Below are 22,897 nucleotides of genomic sequence, written 5' to 3' on the forward strand. Positions count from 1 at the left end.
AAAACTGATATTATATGGCTCTGGTAAAATGACAAATGGCTCTCAACATTTTTTCTAAATCATGGCTGGAGCCCTAGGCCTCTAACGTTAAAAGTTAAACATAATTTAATGCGACACTCCGGACAATACTTGTTTCTAATCATCAAGTATTTTGTTCTCTGTAATATTGTCTAACATTCTGTACTAGAAATTGGTGGTTCTTCGCTTATTTTTCCAAATGGCTGTCATAAATTGATTGACACACAACCTGTCCGGACTCACACAGCAACTGGGTTTACCTCACGGCCCCCCACGGCCACGGCCACCACCACCACCATCATCACCAACGGAATACCACCGAACAGTAGTCATTTAACTGATCAAGACAACAAGATGGGGAATGTTTGAAAGAATCTCACCTCCATTTCCTCGACCACTGCTCCCATTTCTTGAGTTATGTTTCCGCTTTCTCGCCTCCTGATTTTTCGCCATGTTTCACTTCAAATTATTGTCACTATCGGGCAAAAAAATTCATTGGTGTTTTTAGTATCCAGTCTAAGGTGAAACACAGGTGGATTGGTCTGTAATAGTTGTATGGTGTAACGATGGCCTGCGCTGCTCGAGCTCTGGCGGGCTAGCTATACCGTTACCGTACAGCGCGAGCTATCGAGCTAGCATCAACTAGGACACGGCGCTCGCTCGCTGAGCTAGCAGACCAATAATGACGAGCGAACTCTGCATATGCAGTGGATGGTCGGGGGGTAAGCAGTCAAATGTATTGCTGTACACATGCGTGACCAAATTATTTCCAAACAACCCCTCAAAGAGTTTTCTCTGTGTGCAAAATAAAATAACCCCCTAAACAAGTTTTTCAGACATATTTACACATTTCCCCCGAATGCAAGATGTCACCAGCTGAAGCTTGCAATTAGTTTCGGGAGAAAATAAAGTACCTTTGACTCCGCGATTGACCATTGCACCAGTTTGACCACCATTTTTATTAAAAATTTGTGGCGTTTTCAGTTTGATACCCTTAAGGAGTGCACAAGGCCCGCGTCCAAAACTGAAAAAACCCCACCCCTTTAAACACGTTTTTGGGGGCATGCGTGCACTCATGTGCATGCATACAGCAATATATCAATTCACCAGGGCAATTTAGTATTTTAAGACACAGAGTATTAAAAGTAATGTGTCTCTCCATTGCACATTTCCCAAGATTATTAAATCTATTTACTTGTTCTATATATACTAGCTGGGTTAAAAAAGATTTTAAAAAATGGGAGGTACATGCTGTCAGAAGCATCCATATTCAAGCTATGAATACCATCTTTCACTCTTCAAAACCCCTTCAAAACTTGCCATTCTTGTCTGCCCTTGCCCCCTAACATTTCATTATGCCATTCACTTGCCAATAAGCCCCCCTCCCCCCCCCCTCCGAAAAAAAAAATCCTGGGGTGCCACTGTATTTTTTTTGGGGGGGGAGGTAGGCCCGATTTGATATCATAACCCTTTTATTTTTTTATGTATTACTTTAATCAAACGATGCTTGTAGGACTTTCATTGATCAAATTAATGTCTTCTTTGTCCCTATTACTGTTCGTTGATCCAACACGTGTATCGATATTTCCCTCCTTTTTTTCCATCTACTTGATACTAAGGCCTACCCCAGGCCTTCACATCTCTCTTTCTCCCTCATCCTCGAGGGAAAGGCACTTCAATGTTTTATTGGAATGCTCATTTTCATACATGGTGACAGGCAGCCAACAGCATTAGGCACTGTAGGCATTCACATAATTGGCAAGTTGTGTACAAAACATATGTGAAAGTTATAGAGGGATTGAGGAAGGGGGCACAAGAACAGCACATGAGGATAATTCCATTACCCTTAGTCCCAGAAATCTCTAAAATAATGATTTATTAACATTTTTAAAAGAAAACCTGTCAAAATCATCCCTCTCTCATTTGCACAATGTCTAATACCATATGCACTCCAACACCTACCATTCTTCTCCTCATGTCTTTGCCTTTACTTCTGTTTTTACTTTTTTCCTCATCACTCTTCATATCTCCATCTCTTTCTCCTATCCAAGTCACAGCCCCAAACCCCCTTTTCCTCATCCCTTTCGCTCTCTCTTGAAGGTAGATCAAAACTAGAGGTTCACACCATGGGGGGGGGGTCAATAACTGTTCTTTATCTTGTTAGATTTTTGTAGAGGCAAACACAGACATATTCTACCTACACAGACATATTCTATTTTAATCAATTTGGTCCCCCCCTTCAAAAACTTGCACAGGTTAGCTCTCTTCTCTAAATGTCGCACTTCCAAACCAGTGACAATCCTGAGGATTCAGAAATCGAGGGGGCACATTAGACCAATCTCAAGATATAGAAGGGTGCCCCTTGCGCCCCCATCTGGATCCACCATTTCAGAAAAACACACACTCCTGCAATACGACTTGGGGGTTGAGTGATCATTGACACATACAAGGCACTAAGAGCTCAAGCTAAAGCCAGGGTTATAACATAATGCCCCTGGATGAATAACACAGTATCCAGATAGATGGCGCTATTCTCAATAATATTTTTGCACCAAGAGGGGCAAAGCTCTCATGGCATGCAAGATTGGGAACAAGTACATGATTGTTTTTAGGATTAGGCCTAAATATTCAACACATCAATCTCATCACACTTGATGGAATGTCAACAAGCACATGAACATGTGTTTAAAATGACACGGCTACTCATGCGTCTCTGTCTCATGCGCTATCAACAATTTAATGTTTAATATACTCAAAAAAATACAACAGCCAATATTTTTACAGAAAATTGACATTTATTAATTAATTTGACATCTTTTCCACATGGGCATTTACAATAGGAGTACAATGAAATTACAGAGCTTTCTACAAAATGGGATTTCCCACCCACAATCTACCTAAGACAAACAAGTTGCTCGTCTAGTTTTTAAAAGGAGAATGAAACCATTGGAACAAGATAGCTTGTGTGAAAACAGAAAAATCAAAGAAACAGATCAACAAAAGTTTGAGAAAAATCGGACAAATAATGAGAAAGTTATGAGCATTTGAATATTGCGATCACTAATGCTATGGAGATAGCAAATTGGCAATGCGACAAAGATGTGTGATGTCACTTGTGAACAACTCTCCCCATTACTTTAGTATATATTTCACTTGAATTGCCTCTTTTATCACATCTATCTATAGATCATGTGTTCTTTCTACATGAGGGCATGTAATACATATTTTTTAAGAATACATCATGGATAAAGAGTTTGTATCATCATAAGAAAAAGCAAAAAGAGACATTTTGAGGGTATTTTATAGTCCACCAAAGGGAAAGTTGTTCATCAGTGACATCACACATCCTTGTCGCATTGCCAATGGGAGGATCTCCATAGCATTAGTGATTGCAATATTCAAATGCTCATAACTTTCTCATTATTTGTCTGATTTTTCTCAAACTTTCTTTATTCTTATTCTTTGATTTTTCTGTTTCTACACAAGCCTATTTGTTCAAAGGTTTCATTCCCCTTTAATTAATGACAAACATCTGTATACACAACGGCTATCTTTTTGTTTTGATATAAATTATGGTCCGATTTCATAGGACCTGTTGTGAAAAATAAATGCCAAAATTTTGTGATAGATCAGCTGTCAGTTAATAACATGCTTCATTTCAGTAGTTTTATAACAGTAGCCAGTGACTCGCCATTCAAAACAAGCTTCATGAAACTAAGACCTGTAATCTTCCAATTGAATTATGCATTATAAAGATGAAGATGATGTGGGAGAGGTGGTTCATCATGGTGAAGGATTGAGTATAAGAAATAACCAGTTTTCTCACGATGTATCAAACGTAGGAGAGCGACGTCTCGTCTGCAAGCTGCTAGACTTCGTCAGGCAATGAGCAATCTAGCAGCTTGCAGACGAAATGTCGCTTTCCAACTACGTTTGATACATCGTGAGACAACTGGTTATTTCTTCTACTCAAAGATGACGATGTATGATCAGTAAACCTTGCAGTAGTCATATACATGAGTGTCGCATTGAAATCACACTGACTGAATAAAAAAGTATTTATTATTAAAATAAGCAAAACGGTTTAAATTTCTCCACAATCACATGAAAATATTTTTATGGATGCAAAGTGGCTAAAAACAGTAAATGAGGTTGTATCCAAAACTATGAAGTCACATGCCCACTTTTTTCTTTTCTTTTTTAAAGCATGCTTTAGTTCTCTTGAAAAGAGTAAATATAATCATCTTATTAAATCTGATACAAAGGAGATTCATCATCTCCATTCTCACCTCTGCAAATTAAAACATATATTCATCTTTATAATAATTTGTAATAAAGCAAAAAGGAAAAATGTTGGACTATGACAGCACAAGCTCCTTCATTAGCATAATTATGCATTAAATGGTTTCACACTGATGAAAAAAAAATTGAAATTCCATTACTCTTCTAGGTTATCTCCAACTTTGATGAAACTTTCATCCCTTTGGACTACTAAGTATCCACTTGTTCCGATGATAATGATTTCTAGGCGGGTGATCCCTTGAACACTAAATTTTCATGAATAAAAACTAAGCAGAATACTGGATAACAAGAAGGGGCTCGTTGTTACCTTGTTTTGCATACATGTCGCTATCACACATCTTACAATTAATGTGTATTTCACATTACCCACAATCTGATCAATGCAGGAAAAGGAGGAGTCATTCCCCTCTGAACTAGTTCAGATAGATTTCAATTATGTCCCTGACATGTGGTAGAAATGAGAAAAATTATAAATCACAAAAAGCATATGTTCAGCAAATGAAAGATAAAGATATATGAAAATGACCTGATATATCTGCTCTTGTAAATTCAAGGGTAACAAATCTATTACCATATGAAATGTCCTTTTATTCTGTTATTTTATTTTGTTATCTCTTTTAAATAAAATCTTGAAGTGAGGTATTCAGTGCTAAAATATAAAGAAATGCATCATCTAGCCATGATCAATAACAAAGCAAAATAAAAAAAATAATGTATATGTTCTTATCATACCAAATATAAAAAAAGTATAGTGCTTTCTGCCCGATAAAAAACATACAAGGATTTCACTACAGTTGTCATTCATAGCACTATTTATGAATGAGATCCTGATATTGAATTCCCAATTAAAACTGCACAAAACATAGAAAAAAAATTATGATGGAATGTGATGTGATGAGTGCTCATATCATATCCTCTCTGTTCCATGCATCAAATTATTTTACCAACCTCCCCCTGAAAGGGGGGGGGGTTAAAGATAAATACCAGTTATGTTAATGTTCTCAAAATAAGTTTGAACAGAATCCAATGAAATTACCACCAAAGTGTTTGTATGTAAAAAAATATGTGCCAAATAGCTCTGAAACAAAATGCATAATTGCTGAGAAATGAGCAAAATAAGCATAGAATTCCATCAAATGTCGGGTATTTTTCGAAGCAATACTTAAAACACTGTCCTACAGATGTTTTCTGTGTTAGTGATCATCAGAATTATCGATTTTGAGCTAAGATTTCATGATTTAAAAAAAAATAAGTTTGCATCGATAAGGAAAAAATGGACCAGATCTAGATGTATGCTAATATTTTGGCCATTAACCTTGATTTAAAAAAACAATTTCTCATGAAATGGTAATTGTTTGCTGCAACTACTGTCTTTACCTTTAATTCTAAATAAAAACCATTATATTATCTACCTTTGATGAAGTCATCACTAAAAGGATGGCAGTACACAAATAGAGTTGAAAGGCAAATATATTCAGTATTCTAACACTCTGATTTGTCAATTTGGTATTCTCTCAGATACTAATCAATTAATTTTTTTCTAAATTTAATTATATGCAAAACTGAATCAAATCAATGATTTTACATTTGTTTGAAGGTACAATGTATTTGTAAAAGCTATATAGATATCCAAAAATATGTATGCATGTGTGTGAGTGTTTAAGGGTGTATGTGCATAAGGATGTATGTATGTTGATACAGTCCACAACCCATGACAGCAATATCCATAAGGAAAAAATAACAAACACAGGTAATTTTTTATAAATCAAATATAAAAAATAATTCTACAGAGAAAACAAGATTTATATCAAAAAGTCACAACCAAACTAAGCTTTTCAAGGACACTAGAGAATGATGTACATGATAGATGGACGCTGCATGTAAGGAAAATGGTTGAGTATTTCAATCTTCAAATGACCTCTTGGATGATAAAGCAGACCACCTTAGTATTAAATGGAGTAATGCTCAGATGCTCAACTTGAAGGAGGCGGGGGTGGGGGAGGGGCATTCAGGTGAGGAGGGGGTACTGCAGGGGGTGGTGCAACATCAGACATACCACCTTGCTGGAATGGCAAGGGGGGCATCGGGGGCTGCATGTGGGGAGGTGGCACCCCCATAGGGGGCATTCCTGGCAAAGAGGGAGGGGGGACCGGTTGGGGTGGTGGTGGAGGCATTGCTTGCGCCCACTGTGGAGGTGTAGGTTGGCCTGCCGTACTTGTAGAGACTCCTCCTCCGCCAGCTGCAGCTGCCGCTGCTGCAGCAGCTGCTGTATAGGCTTGTAGCCAGGGTGGCAGGGCTGGTGATGAGCTGCTAGCTGAACTGACTGGAGGAGCATTGGCTGCAGCTGCAGCTAAAAAAAAAAAAGAAGAAAAATGATACACATATTAAAAGGGTTAAATCAAAATCAAAATCAAAAGGTTAAAATGCATATTGAGTACTCAATTAGCATCAGCGTAAAAAGGTAGCATTTTTGAATTCTTGCATTGGTAGAAAATTCATATTACCTCAAAAACAGACCAGTAGAACTCACCATCATTTCAGCATAAGCATAAAATGAGGTGCTGTAATTTATAGTTGAGGGGATACTGATTTGAAATCAGGTTCATGCCACTTTGGCACCCATGAGCATTTTTTTTATTAATACTTTAATCTATGCCCACTTTCAGGCTGATAATTACATAGGGAAATGCAATTCATGTGTATACATATCATACATTGATTTAGCATCAAACCAAAGCCAATTTTATGTAAAAGGTAACTATGAACATTCTGAAAATAACTGTAAGAACTTTCGGTCACAAAGGGTCAAATTCAAGGCCATATGAGGTGATTAACTATAATATCGATCATGCCCACTATTAAACTGAAAAACAATAAATAAAGAACAACATGTCATGTTTGGTATCGAAACAAAAGCATATAACAAAATCAGAAAGGAATTTTAAAAGAGCACTTGAAATATTTATCACCTCGAAATCATGTTCATGTACTTGACCCTTAAAACCATTTAATAGAAACTGAATCAAAAACACAAAAAATAATAGATAATGTGTGGATTTTTAGACTATGGCCGCCGCTTTTGATGCCGTCTTGGATTTCCAGGTATCCTTAAGTGCATAAAGCACTCTAACTTGTATCCATAGATCTTTTCACCCCCTAGGCCATGGAATATGCACCAAAATAGGATGTGAAGTGTGGATGAGTGAGTTGTGTCTATTCTCAGCTTATGGCTGCCATCTTGGACCCCACCTTGAAAATAACCACTATCCCAGGGTGTGAATCTTGGTAGACTTTCAGTATGGAATTCCGGAGGTCAAGTAGTACCAAAATACTGTTGAAAAGCTTTCAGTTGCATTTTCTTAAAGTGGATGGGTAACATAATATCATTTCTCTACGATTATTAGCCTAAAAAGTGGGGTGGCTTAAAGCGTTAATTAAAAAAAAATGCTCAAGGGAGCCAAAGAAACATCAACCTGATTTTGAATTAGTATTCCTACAACTACATGTATCATTTCCAGCAAAAAAATATTGCATTTGTACCCCACTTTACACAATTCTTGTATAGATCTCTTTCTATTCAAGAAATGTTGCAACTTGTGTCATAACTCTACCATTGAGCTTTCTCTCAAATAATACAAAGATTAAAACAACCCACTGACGATATTCCTATCAATGAAGGAAGAAACAATTAGCCATATTTCATGCTATTGCCCCCAATTTAAGAAATTATTTTCTCTTAATGAATTCAAGACAGAAAACAGCAAAACTTTGTGCACTGGGTCTGATTTCTATATATATGCAATATATATATTCAATATAAACAAAAACAAAAGCACAGTGGTCTTGAACAATGAGCAGATAGAAGGATTGAATGTTTGAATTGTAATGTGAGTCTTACCTGCAGCAAGCTGTTGCCATGGTACTGGAGGAGATGGCTTGGTTGTGGATGTAGTAGTCTCAGTTGTTGTAGCAGTAGCTGAAGTGAAAATTGAACACAATTAATCGGTTTAATTATGCTAGATGTAGATACAATCCTAAGAATAACAAAGAATCATTTGATCTGGGGAATCTTGATTTTAACACATGTAAAATTTAAATCTACTCTCCAATTTTTTTTCTAGGTAAAACATTTAAATCATTGAAAGAAGAATATACAGAGTTTAAAAGACATACAGATTGCCAGGATATCTCTGCCTGATTAAAGATTAAGGCTAATCAATGTGCTCCAATTGGGTCATGTGTGAACTACCAGTGTGAACCCTTTATTTTTGTACCAACATGTACAACAATTGTGCAGCAAAAAAAAATAATAAAGAAAATATGCAGTTTGTTCCATCCATGCTTTAGGAGGAGCACACATACAGCATGCAATTCACCTTTTTGCTGTGCTTTAGCAGTGATGTCATCACCCAGGGAGTGGAAATTGTGCACTTTTTGTACGGGATTGAAATGAATCCAATGACCGAGGTAATAATATGCTGTAAAGTGCTTTGAGCCATTCTGGGAAAAGCGCTATATAAAAATTGGCTATTATTATCACAGAAATTGCCAGCCTTGTATTGACTTTGGGTTTATTGAAAAATGAAAATCATTTATTCTTGTCCACTTTTTCTGCCACATAATTATGCTGTTATAGTGTTAACCCATTTTATTAAATGAATAATGCACAGACCTGTGTTTGCGATATTAGTGACTTTGAACGCACTTTGGGTATTTACAATGTTGTGGGAGAGCAATTGGCAAGCCTTGTGCTTTCATTGTAATCTAAATACCTTTACGTATTTCCCATGGCAATAATGCACTCACATCTGTTGATTATTTGTACAAGAAAGTCACTTTCACAACATATGGCAAACATTATAGTTAGCCAAAAGGAAAGTGCACATTTGATCAAAACATCACATGTAGGACATGACTTTAAAATGTTTTTGTTTTGATATCATGCTTTGCATTGCATTACTAGTGCTCTGGCATTTACAAGTTTTAGTGCTCATTTCAGAAAAATATCCATTCAAGGCAAGAAGGTACAAGTTCCCATTAATCAATTGATAGATTTTGAAATGAGACAGCTTAAATGAAAATATTCTAAGCAAAAATTAAAATCACAGAGAAACAGAGGGGTAGTCAATAAGAAAATACTTAATACATATACATTGTAGTATCAATAATGAAGATTAATCATAAAATATAGTCAGAAATAAAAATTTGGAAGACAAAAGAAACAAAAAACAGACATACTTATCAAGCCTGGATTAGAGAAAAACATCACTTTTTTAACAAGAAAATAATATTGGAGTGATAGTAGTCCAGTAGATATTTTTTCATATTCAGAAAAGCACAATTTGTTGTTGTTGATTTGTATTCTAGATGGGTATTGATGTAAATTCAGCTTGGTTGCCACCTTGGCAACCTTGAGCAATTTTTTAAATTAGCCTAATTAGCATAATCATCTAATTAGCAAATATACAATATATGCTACTACTCTCAAACCAGAAAGACTGAAAACATAAATGATACCATTTTCCTAAGGGTTTCTGTGATAAGGAATTATTTCATGACAATAGTTTTTATTTCTAAGTAATGTAAAAACCAATGTAAAAAAAAAAAAAAAAAAAATTGTACTTTTCCAGGTCTTGTACATGCCTTATGAGACCATCTACTGGACTACAGAAAGACATGGATGAATACATATTACATCAAGGTAAAAAATAAAGCATAAATAGTATCAACAAAATAATAAAGTCATAACAGCATCAGAAATAACAAAGAAACTGCACAAGCATCTGCCATTAAATAAAAAAAAATACATAAAGTGGGTTCCAAAAGAAACTGATCAAACTTTACAAGGGGACTGCACAAATTCCACTCGGTTAAAATGAATAATCACACAGCCACACACGAACCCCCCTGGGGATGTCCCTGTAAGCAGGGATAATCTGAACATGGCAAGTGTCTGTGTGTATCTCACTCAACCACGCATAGATAACACTGTGTTCAGATTATCCCCCGCTTACCGGGACATCCTCTGGATCTGTATGTGGGTGCTGTTGTTCCAGTCATTTGAAATAACTTTCTGTAGATTCTATGTGATTGAGCCACTCACTTAGAAATGCCTGTGAAGGACATGTGTAATAAACTGGGAAGTTTGTTTAATCCCTCTCATTTTCATTGGTCTGTCTTTTTGCGAGTTTGTGACTTTGGATTCTGAAACCAATTGGTGTGAGGGGCTATAGTCCAACCAATTATTCACACAGACCTGTGATTGAACCAATTATTGACATGTGCTTAGTCAAGATCATTGAAGCTAGCATGTGTAAAAATATTCTTCGTTTTGACCGAACTCGTAGAATTTGTACAGTGCTCTTTTAAAGTTTGATCCGTTTCTTTAGGAATCCAGTTTATTTTCATCCAAAACAATTTACAGGTAAAAAGAAGGAATCAAAGACACTAAAACCACTTTAAGCAAAGGATATCCCGATTTTATATCACCCTAATATTTTTCGTGTTTAAGCATCTTCAAAAAGAAACTGACGGGGAGGCAGCATGCACAAGATTTGCTCACTAATCTCAGGTATGTACATGGATAGGGCATTGAGACATGGTGCAGCCTGCATGAATAATGCCACAAACATACGTTAACTCTTCATCTTCTTCAAAGGAGCACTTTCTGATGGCAAGAAGGCTGCCAGCCAAACAAAGGCATCAGTTAATTGAAAAACTCGTAATCACTATTAAACAACTTGATACAAAAGAGATTGGAAATTGTATGTTTGGGCTGGGCTTCAATTTGAAAAACCTCATTTAGAACTTAAATTCAAATAGGTGAAAATTCATCATTTTCACCACAGCAAATAGGGTGTCCAAAATGGGCTTTATGTGAACCATGGCATGGGCGGATCCAGGATTTTCCAAAAGGAAGGGGGGAGGCACATTTTCCCAGAGGAAAAATTTGACAAAAAAAAAGGTCTTCACTTTAAAAAGGGGGGTTGGGCACATTTTTGTTTTAATGGCATTTTTACATTACAAATTTTAATTGTGCTTCTCAAAGGGGGGTGGGTACAGGCCAGCTTTGCCCCCTCCCCCTGGATCCACCTGTGAACAATGGTATTGTCGTTCTAAGTCAATTTAACAAAAAAAAAATATTTGTGTCACTACATAACATGAGATTCGCAAAATATGGATAAAATTTAAAACTACAGGCATCGGGAGCTACAAGATGTGCGAATTGATTGAAAATGGCGTTGAGCAGCAGCAGCATTAACAATGAGCTATCCATGTATTTATCAGAGATGAATGATCAATGGAGCTAACCTGTCGCTGCCTGCTGAGGCTGCGAGAGGGCTAGGGCCTGCTGTAGGATGGCCTGGGACTGCCATGGAGGCTGAGATGGGGGAGACGTCCCTACCCCTTGGCCTGTAAACCAAGCATATAGGCAGGCAGCAGATCTAAGTAAGGCGGCCATCCAAGCATGAAATTCACTACATAATCCTTATTATTTTCCAGCATAAAAGGCTCTTAGGGGGCGTTGCAAGAAAATATTTGCAATCAATTGCAAATATTCTGTTGCGATTGATCAATCAACGTTAGTTATAGCAAATCAGATTAAACTTCTTGTTTCAAGGAGCGATTAGCAATCAATCAAATTTGCAATTAACTGCAAAACAATCGAGTGATTTAGGGACCAAAAATAGACTTGAAATTGATCACAAGTTTCTTGCAACACCCTTTTAGAATTCTAACATTGACAAAACTCAGATTTGTATTCCTTCACTCACCACTCGATCCTACAGCACTCATAAACCATCTCAAACCCCCATACGAAATAACCTTCAAGTAAGAGCTTTTATTTTAATTTTTCCTACTCATCACAATTTAGTTATTCTTATACCCCTGATAGTGTCATTGAAAGGCCTCAGAATTAATTTCATCTTCAAACATTAAATTCACTACATAATCGACTGGCTTAATATTTTCCAGCATAAAAGGCTCTTAGAATTCTAACATTGACAAAACTCAGATTCGTATTCCTTCACTCACCACTAGATCCTACAGCACTCAAAAACCATCTCAAACCCCCATACAAGATAGCCTTCAAGTAAGAGCTGTATTTTCATCTTTGCTACTAATCACAATATAGTTATCCTTATATCCCTGATAGTAAGTGACATTGAAAGGCCTTAGAATCAGTTTCATCTTCAAAGTTGATATGTTTGAGTTTAGAATTTGATAAGAATATAATTGACTTCAAATCTGGGAAAAATGTAAAAGATTACTACATTTTTTTTAATTTCTTTATCTCTAACTCTTGAATAAGAAGAGTAGTCATACTTATACATGTGTACTTTTACTTATTGAACAGTCCATATATAGAAACACTAACAGATAAAATAATAAAAGTCAACAAGTAAAACTAACTCATTAAAGCACTATTGCCAATAAGAATTCATCACCTAATAAATAAATATATTACATTTCGCAACAATACGTTCACTTATATAGTGTTTTATATCAATAAAAGAACACTAATAATGGGAATGCCATTGTCACCAATAATTTCATAGTCTACCATTGAATTTGCATTGTGATCAAATAAAATTTTGACCAATGACACACTGATTTGCTACAAAAAAAAAAGAGAGGAAAATATTCAATGACTTACTTGATGACGAAATCTGCCATGGAGCACTAGTGGGGGGTTGTGGAGGCGGCTCGCTGCTGGGTGGGGGAGGGGGTGGGGCAACTAGAAGGGATGGGGGAGGAACCGGCGCTGGAGCTAGAATGAAAATTTTTGAAAGAACAAAAATCTTCATTTAATGTTGGATCAAAGAAATTAAGCTTCATATTCATTAGATATTAAAAAATAAACAATTCAATAAATTCACAAGGTGGTTAACGAACCACAGATCTTGCCTGATTTTGCAATCAAAGAAATATGCAACATGATCATTTGACTCCTACATGACCTTTGACCCCATCTTCAACAACACATGTAATATTACCCAAGGATCAGATGTACCAAGAATAAACATAATTGATGCAGAAATAAAGAAATGACACAAAGGTGAACAAAAACTTGAATATTTTGTAACAAACTAGCAGACCAGCAGGAAAAGTGATCATCAGGTCTCTACCGAACTTTGTTCAGGCACGACAACAAAAATGAAATCAAGAAGAGGGGTTCGCCAAAATTCTCAAAAGATATATCTATTTCAAATCCTTTGACCTAGTAAGGTAATGATAGCACTTGCATCTCTCTTTAAGTATTTATTACCTGGCAATGCTTCAGTAATGATATATAATTGATATCAACGTGATCAAACATAATTCATATATGTATTACTTAAAGTGGGAAATGAAAATAGTGTTGTGTCTCACCTGGTGCTGATGAATTAGGGGAACCAGAAGATGGAGGTCCACCGTGAAATGCCCACGGGGGCAGCTGAGATCTTCCACGAGGTGGAGGGGGCATCATTGGGTTGAATCCACCAGGAGGGGGTCCAGGGGGTCCTTGGCCCATATGAGAAGGCATCATATTCGGAGGCATGCCACCAGGAGGTCCAACTGGAGGGGGTCTATTCATCAGTGGGGGTCGGGGTGGACCCATGAACGGGGGCTGGTTGTGATGGGGTGGAGGTCCGCTGCTAGAGGGCGGTGGAGGGCCTTGATGGGGGAGAGGAGGAGGAGGGGGGCCCTGGCCCAGAGGAGGCCGCTGTGCAGGGCCAGAGTTAAGCAGGGATGGTGGCTTGTTCTGACTGCGGTTGTTCCAAGGTAAGTTCAGGTTCTGACCCATCTGATGGAAGAAAAATAACATTCATTACTCTTAGTTTAGATTCAATTAACTGTTTTACAATACATTAGTTATTATGCAAAATCTGGATGGTATAACCTGGAAATTTTATTTTCTCAACCCAAATCATGTAATACGCCTTTTTCAACTCATCATAAAAGAATATTTGTAAGCATTTGAGCCAAAATGGCACTCCTAGCACTGCACAATTATCCCAGCTTTAGCATAATAACAATTGTCAGTTCTTGTATGGCGCATAACACATTATGAATGACGTCTCTATGCGCTTCTAAAGGACTTGGATATTATCACCCCGGCTGTAGCTCAAGCAGCCTTTCCAGCGCTCAGCATTTCAAGGATTAAATTCCTGCCAGGTACCCATTCACCTCACCAATGTGGATAAATTTCTTGCTAACGGAAACTACGCCATGGCTGGAATTTGAACCCACAACCCTCTGTTTCAAAGTCCAGAGACTAATCCACCGGGCCACAATGCCCCACATAGCATAGCTATTATAAAGTGCTTTATAAAGAAATCAGACGTGCAATACCAGATTACCTTGCACAAAATCAATAAGACAATTTAGCAAAAGATAGCGGGATGTACTCACCAGAGGGGGAGGGTGATCCTGGTTGTTGCCCTGTCCACCACCTGGGGGCATCATCAAAGGGCGATTGGGTGGAGCCGATGAGATAGGGGGTGTGGGGTGTCTAGGACCACTAGGAGGCCCGCCCAAACTGACCTTTGGTGGTGGTGGTGGTCCTCCTCCTCCACCACCTGGCAAAGGACCTTCACCAAGCTCAGCCATGAGAGAAAGGTACTGGAAGGAAGATGAAATCAATAGGAAATGAGATGAATGAACTGCATGAAGTCAAACACTACGCCTCTGTCATGACTTACCAGGAGTATATTGGTACACATAAATTCTAACACATTGTGAATAGATGGCAGAGAATTCATTGAATAAGGTATCAGTGTTGGGTGCCTTTGAATATGTTTTGGTCTTGAAGTGTTTCACACATGTATAATATAGCATACAAACCAGACACAGTTGGAGTTCAGAAAAATTGTATTTCATTAAATAAATCCTGATGTCCTATTCTCATGCAAAAATCATACAAAACCGGATGAAATCCCAATGGTTGGCAGCTCCACAAACAGTTGAATTGAACGTTTTGATTACAAATAATAGTGAACGTAATCCAATACAAGAAAATCAATAATGAAAAAAAAATCATCAGTACAGGGCCTTGATAATCATTCAGCAGATAATTATTTTCAATTCATACAAATGCCTATGAAGCTGTCTGAAATCATAAAAAACACTGAAATCGTCTGAAAACATGCAAATACGATTCTTACCTCCGAGTCCATCTTAGCCTTGTCCGCTGAGTTGACGATAGGTTGGGCAAGGGGGCGGTCTCCGATGGCCTTCTCCCTGCAATCTGCAGCTATGTGACCGGCTGAGCCACAGAGAGAGCATAAGATGTTGTTGGTGATATTCTGCTTCTCTGTACACTGCCAGGTACGATGCTCTGTGGACCCACAGTTGGAGCACCTACAGAGTACAAGAATTATACCATGAAAGTAAAGAACCATCACAGAAAGATAAAAAAAAGGTAATCTTATCAGGTCACTGTGCATGCCCAATCACTGCTTATATAAATATCATTTGAATTGTTTTTCATCAAAAAGTTGTACTAATTCAAACCCCATTTTAGATAGTCTTAATTTCATTAATTACATTTCATTACCTTTGGGAATGAAAAACTGCATTATGTGATAAAAAAAAAATTTCCTCAAAAAAGTGTATTTCATAATAAAATGCGTGGCACACTCGCTCATCGCGGTGCTCAAGCTGCATGCAAGCAAAAATGCGCACTGCTCTTGCAGATGAAAAAAATAACATTGAAACATGTGTACATCTAACCCTGGTTTTAACAAAGTGATTGAAAAAAGAACAAGTTACCTGAAATTACATTGATCTAATAACCATATTTGTCTAAGTTTTATGAAATAGAAACATATAGGGATGATTTTTCTCAATAAATAAAGATTTTGTAAAAAAAAAATATTTTTTACAAAAACGTACTAGATACACCAAAAATGTACTAGTTGGCAGGTCTGTAATTTGCCCTGCCTTTGTTCAGAGATACATTTTTAGATGACTTGAAATTACACTCATGATATTTTTCAAGGGAATTTCATGACATAAGCATCAATTCAGCTATTATCAGTCCTAGGATCAGGCGACCTCACTCTAAACTTGTCTTGTCTATAGTGACCAAGGGGACAGATGACATGTGGCCTTATCTGTATTGAGTTTGTATATTTAATGCATTTACCAGACATAGCGGTAGGTGCCAAATAATAGGCAAAGCAAAACACAAGGCGGTTCGAGAACCATGAGTCTTGCCTGATATTGCAATTGATAAAATATGCAATATGATCCTTTGACCCTAGATGACCTTTGACTTTATCATTCTCATGGACACACGTGTGGTATTACCCAATGATTATTTGTACTAAGTGTAAACACAATTGATGGAAAAATAAAGAAATGAGACCAATTTCTACTCTACCAAAACTTTACTTTTTGACCCCTGGAGGACCTTTGATCCCATCACCTCCATGGACGTACATGTGGTATTAACCCAAGGATCATATGTACCAAGTACATGTATGAACTTAATTAATGAAGAAATAAAGAAAGGAGAGTAAGTTGAAGAAAAACTTTTAACATCTTGGAACAGACCAACGGACCAATAGACCAACAAGAATGGTGATTACTAGGTCTCTACCGAACTTTAGCTGTAGGTAAATATTACAGCATATATATAATATTGCAGCACATGTAGGGACAGTGATTTTTCATTTCTAAAAATTGCCTTTTCTATTTCAGAAAATCTTAAAAGCCACTTTCCGTTTCATAAGGCAGATTCCTTGATTTCTGTCCATTTTCTGTGATCGCGGAAAATCACTGTCCCTACGCATGTAATCTAAACACATGTCAGAGAATCCTTGCCGGTGAATAGTGCGATGACACCCATTTACTCTGTTTGCGAACCCTGCCATTGTTCCGTGTAAGCCTTGCGGGTGATTGCCCACAACTCACCCGCAAAATTGTTTTGAGCATGATCAAAACTTTTCTGCATGCAAATCAGATTTGCGTGCCTTTCTGCGTGCGAGATACCGTCAATGCGGCCAACCTGCGGGTAGCAAAAATAGTTACCCGCAACGTTTGCACGGAAAGATGTGACAGGGCCTTACAAGAAATACTACGCTGGTAAGCTGTAAAAAATGATTAATGCTTGAAACTGGCTTTATTGTATTTTGTAGCTTATCAGCTTTCAAATGAGGTATAAATTGTCAAATTTGTCACTACAAATAAGGTCTTTAAACACATTGGCCCGTATTCTGAACTCAGGATTAGGAATCCGCCCCCTTCCGCTGTGAGATGGGTCTAAATAACCCGGCTCTTTTAGGGTTGAAGTTGTGGTTAACTATAGAGAGCCAATTGGAGCACAAATCCCTTACAGTGCACGTTCAATATATTAACTCAGATGAAACCCATATTGTTCATAATTGGGAATATTAACAAGTATTTTTCTTTATTATGAAAGCAAAAGGTAACAAAATAGTAAACATAAGAAATATACAATATAAACAGAAATTTTGAACTTTTGGCTCCCCATAATTTTAGCACAGAGTTCGACCGTGGTCTAAATTAAACCTGACTTCAGAATATGGGCAATTGGATCTCCGAGTAAATGAAATTCCATAGTTGTCATAGGCAGGTGGCTGCTATAGATAGGTGCCACCAACACAGAATCTATTGTTCAATTGAATTAGAATACCTGAGCATATCTTCATCCCTGAGTGTACCATTCAGCCGGGCAAGCTCTCTCAACTGCATCCTTCTGAGATCATTTTGACCCTCGGGTGTTTCAATACCTTGTTTTATGATCTCTTGAATCTGTGGGCGATAAATGAATAACATATTGTACATGTGAAAACGGCTTCAAACATTCAACAAAATTATCAATAAAATATCAGTAATGACCATCTCATTAGAGCGCTAAATTACAAGCCACATGTACTTCTGAAATCCTAAAATTTGGTTGGCCCGGCGAATATTTTGTTATTGATTTGTGGCATCTGTAATTGATAAGGATTATGGGATTACGAAACAGGTTCCGTTCTTATAATTACAAAGGCCTGAATTCACAAAGGTGGTTTATGCAGATTTCCTGTATAAGTTAAGATTATTTTACTGCGTGTATCAAAAAATGTCCAACGCTGATGTGCGCTTTTGTCACAGTGCGCCAAAATTGACCCATGTTGCCGTGGTTATCCATGCTATTTTATTCAGAAGCCCACTGTTTTGAATTGATAGGTCCACTCTTCAAACAGTGGACTCATGAATAAAATAGCATATCTAACCATGGTAACATGCATCAATTTGGCGCACTGTGACAAAAGCGCATCAGCATTGTACATTTTTCATACATGCGTCCGATACTTGCTAAATGAAGTGTAATTTATACAGGAAATCTGCATAAACTATGAAATCAACCGTGGGTTTTCAAAAACACCTTTGTGAATTCAGGCCAAAAAGTCAAGTTTAGCAGTTTCTTAATGGTTTCATAGTATTAATAATTTCATATCTGGTTCAAGTGGATCATCAGAGAGGACTCTATCTGCTGAAAATAAACGGATCATGGAGCCTTCATATCAAAACAAACCAAACCTTAATACCACTCTCTAATGACAAACTCAGGGACAGTAATTTTCTGTTTTACCGGTAAATAAAACTGAAATAATTCTGTTTGGTTCTCATACTTTTCATGTAAAAATTCATTAATAATTTCCATTTTTAGATCAAGTTGAAACGCGAATTAAGACCATTTTTTGAAACGGAAAATCACTGTCTCTGCAAACTACATGGGAGTAGGGCTCACCTGAATGACTGCCTTCTTGACACTCTCAGCATTGTTGGCTGTGACAAGGGCATGGAGAGGTTCATCTTCTCCTGGTAAAGGCTGGCCATCTTTACGCCCAACCTTGCCCTCTTTCACTGATCCCTTGCCGCGGATCATGATCTTGGTGGTCGTATCTTTCTCAAGTTTCTTCAAGGTGTTACCTCTGAGAAAGAAAAAAAAATAAAAAGGAGATGATAAGAACAATAAAAATAATCATAAAACACAGTTCTTATATAACACATATCATATCATAAAATGGTATAATTCCGCCAAAATTGGAATGGATGGCAGGTATGAAAACACAAGATGCTTTGGATTTTGTACACAAATTCACGTTTTTAAGCAATTTGGGTCTGACATGCACTTACGAAATGTTGCATAGTTTTGGTGTCCCCAAGGGTCGCAATTTTGGTCTCAAAAGTTGCGTGAGCCTCAAAGTAAAAAATCACTAAGTAGCGAGATCAAAAATTTTTGTGCTGCAGATTAATTACAAAAAATGTCGAACAAAAATTTCAAATTTCAATTTTGTGTTTTTCAAAAGATAACTAAAAATCAAAATATGTAAAAAGAGTAAAACGGAAAAATTAACTGTTTTCTGTTTTTTCCACATTTTATTTTTAATAAAAATATTGAAAAATTACAGTTTTTCTGTTTTAAATCTAAATAATACAATCAATTTTCACTCAGAATTTTGTTTTTTCCGTTTCGAAATCAGAAAAAAACTAATCATCTGTACCTTGATTACGATGCCTTGTACTACCTGGATAAAGACAAAGAACTTACCGAGGTCCGATGAGTAAGCCAACAAAGTTAATTTCTGGATGCTGATCCTGGGGTATCATGACCCGATCACTCACTCGCTGGACAGGTGGCCTGCAAATAGTACACGATCAATATCTGTCATCAATATTCTATATGGTAACAGCTATGTTAACTCAAAAAGCCTAATTGGTAGTCGTTTGAAAATTAGTTGAGACCACTTGCAAGCTTTACTTGAAATATTTGAAAATAATGCATTAAATTCATTTTCAGTAAATCTAGTTTGCAAGAAACCAACCAGCTACTGATTGCAGATTTGCAATTCACTGCAAGACTTATGGTTGGTTTTGGGATTAATACATGTACTTACATACCAGTAAGTTGTAAATAAACTGAGTTCCAAAAGAAACTGATCAAAATTTTCACAAGGGCACTGCACACATTCTACTTACTCAGTCAAAATGAACAAAAGATGGTCCCTTTTTGGTGAAAACTTACTTGTAATCTGCAGGAGGTTTGTACTCTGGATTCAAAGAGAGTGCTTCCTGGATCATCTTGTGACGATCCTCCTCTAACTTCTTGCGCATCCGATAGTCCCTGGTGTTGAGACGCTTGCCCTCATGGTTATAGATAGGCTCAGGTGAAGGTGACCTTCAGGATCAAAAGAGAAGACAAGAGGCATGATAACCTCATAGCTCCATCAACAAGACTTGAAATTGAAGAAGAGTTAAGCTTGCTGCAACTGAACATCCATTTATCACCCCATTTTGAAGAAATATTTTAAGTTGCATTCGGAAAGCTCTTACCAACTGCTAAATCTTAGATATTGAAGTTTTGAATCATAATGTAATAATATGAGTGCTAAAATAAAAATTCCAGTCAATTGTCAGCCTCTTTGTTGGAGTGAAAGCGAATTGATTTCTCATTAATTACAATGTCATAGCAATCTTGCCATCCTCCACAGTTTGAAGCCAACTTACACTTCACTCCAACGACAAAGTTTGTGGTAATGCAGACCCTTTCTAGCATTACACAAAATTTCAAATAAGATGATTTTACTTGTTCCATATTTTCATGCGAAATTAATTTGTTAAAAAAATAGGGTCGCATCAGATCCTGCAATGTGCATCAGGCTTGTCAATTTATTAATAAAACTCTTTAGCCCGAATTCTCAAAGGGTGGCTAACTTAGGCCGGGCTAAATTTAGCCCACTGGGCTAACTATCCCCCGTGGGCTAAGTTAGCCCACTGATTTGGCCTGGGGCTCAGGGCAGGCTAAATTTATGATGTCAAATGACGATTTAGCTCATGACTTAGCCCGAGCTAACTTAGCCCAGCTTCAAGAAGCAATTTAGCCCATGGGCTAAGTTAGCCACCTTTCGAGAAATTGGGCCTCTGAGTTTTCAGGTCCTGTTCATAAAACTCACATTACAAACATATACTAACTAATAACATACATGGAATTCCAAAGTTAATCGTCCATTTTCATTCTAATGGATTATTTTACATACAGTCCGACCTCTATCATCCAGATCTCTCCATTATCCAGACGAACACTTGCCGAGATTTTTTATTTTTTCAAAATCTAGTACGTGAGGAAACAACATTTCAATCTAAACTCAAAACCTACACAAACTCACTCTGATTACATGAATTTTCCAATATAGTCTACCAACAATCATAATTTTTTATGAAAATATCAAATTACCGAATTTTCCAGTAAATCAGGGCACTGCGCAATTTTTTTTCTGAAAAAAACAACAACACATGTCTCGCTCAGGCTTCGTCTTGCATTACGGACAGCGCATTCTATCATATTTGAGCCTACAGTAAGTATATCAATGGCTGACTTTGCGAAGCTACGATGATCCAATCTTCAAACTTAGTTTCATCGAGTCATTTTCTTTCTTTCGAGGTATGCTGGATGTATTCCTCATTCATTTCACCAGGTAAATTATCCAAGAGTTTTGGAAACCAATCGATTTCATTTCCGTAAATGCCTATAATTTGCACTGACAGCAGTGAAATACTGGCTGTGTACACCCACTACAATAGATTACATGTAGCTACCATTGGGGAGGCAGCTGCACGTATTAATACTGAGTATGTGTCTGCATAAGAGAGGTCGGACTGTACTGTAGAGAGAAGCCATAAAACATGATGCAATTGACCTTGAAATAAATAAAGCTAACATAAGAACTCAGTCTGTAGGTGTATCACAAACAATTCATTGTGGTAAAAAAAAAATCATTAAAAAGTGCATTCTTTGATGAAAAAAAATAGTTATTAGAATGGAAAGTATCCTTTAGTATCCTTCTTGACTAAAATTCAGATGTAATTAACAAATATGTACAATTCATCTAACCAAGCCCACAGTCTGTAAGAAAACACAAAATGGCTGATTTGTGGACAACTCTTCATTTGTTTTGTACACATTTTTTTTCAGATTTTACCCATTATCTTTCAAATTGTATATTGCCTCGTTCTGAGCATAACACATGTCATGTAAAAATATAATTCACACCACATGTATGTCAAGGTCAGGAGATGTGAAATAATGTAAAATACAGGGGAAAATCTGAAATTTTATGTACAAAACAAATGGAGGGATGTCCACAAAATAAGCCATTTTAAGGCATGTTTGGCAATTCGAGGATTCCCATAGAAAGTACAAGACTTTTTAAATGTCCATAACTTGCTTATTTCACAACCGATTTTGATGAAACTCATTTTAACTAGTTCCTCTTATTTAACTCTTTCTAATAAGATTGCTTTTCTTCTTGAGTTTTGGTTTCCTTTGAAATGAGATATCAACTAGTCTAATAGGACAAGGGGTTGGTGATCTACAACATCTTTTCGCTATCAACATTTAAAAAAAATGTAACTCTGCCATCATTTTGGGGGTACCAGTTCATGACATGTGACCTCAACATTAAAATCCTGAAAAACATACCATATCAACTTACACAACACACCCAGTTTTCATTTTGCAGTCTCACTAACAAGCAGACTTAAATCATTTTGATGAAAAAAAAAACTTATCATACAT

The 22,897-nt window shown here is 36.9% G+C and overlaps 2 protein-coding genes across 4 annotated transcripts in view; both read right to left on the minus strand.

Annotated features, from left to right (window-relative positions):
• LOC121431135 (aspartyl/asparaginyl beta-hydroxylase-like) overlaps positions 1-600 on the minus strand; it is a 46,699-nt gene extending 46,099 nt beyond the window's left edge. The window contains exon 1 of the mRNA XM_041628644.1: positions 399-600. Within this exon, the coding sequence (XP_041484578.1) occupies positions 399-471 (73 nt within the window). The 5' untranslated portion in view covers positions 472-600. The remainder of the gene's footprint in view (positions 1-398) is intronic.
• A 3,105-nt stretch (positions 601-3,705) lies between these two features.
• Positions 3,706-22,897, minus strand: part of LOC121418065 (splicing factor 1-like) — a 28,347-nt gene continuing 9,155 nt past the window's right edge. For 2 of the 3 annotated variants that reach the window (XM_041611786.1, XM_041611773.1), the window contains 11 exons: positions 20,348-20,500; positions 19,874-19,963; positions 19,070-19,253; positions 17,966-18,084; positions 15,471-15,666; positions 14,719-14,928; positions 13,696-14,110; positions 12,980-13,093; positions 11,632-11,733; positions 8,219-8,296; positions 3,706-6,670 (listed from right to left, as the gene is read on the minus strand). In XM_041611786.1, coding sequence (XP_041467720.1) covers positions 6,294-6,670; positions 8,219-8,296; positions 11,632-11,733; positions 12,980-13,093; positions 13,696-14,110; positions 14,719-14,928; positions 15,471-15,666; positions 17,966-18,084; positions 19,070-19,253; positions 19,874-19,963; positions 20,348-20,500 — 2,038 coding nt within the window. In that variant the 3' untranslated portion in view covers positions 3,706-6,293. The remainder of the gene's footprint in view (positions 6,671-8,218; positions 8,297-11,631; positions 11,734-12,979; positions 13,094-13,695; positions 14,111-14,718; positions 14,929-15,470; positions 15,667-17,965; positions 18,085-19,069; positions 19,254-19,873; positions 19,964-20,347; positions 20,501-22,897) is intronic. The other variant, XM_041611781.1, reaches the window with a different exon arrangement.

Source organism: Lytechinus variegatus, chromosome 1, assembly GCF_018143015.1.
Source record: "Lytechinus variegatus isolate NC3 chromosome 1, Lvar_3.0, whole genome shotgun sequence".
Lineage (NCBI taxonomy): Eukaryota > Metazoa > Echinodermata > Echinoidea > Temnopleuroida > Toxopneustidae > Lytechinus > Lytechinus variegatus.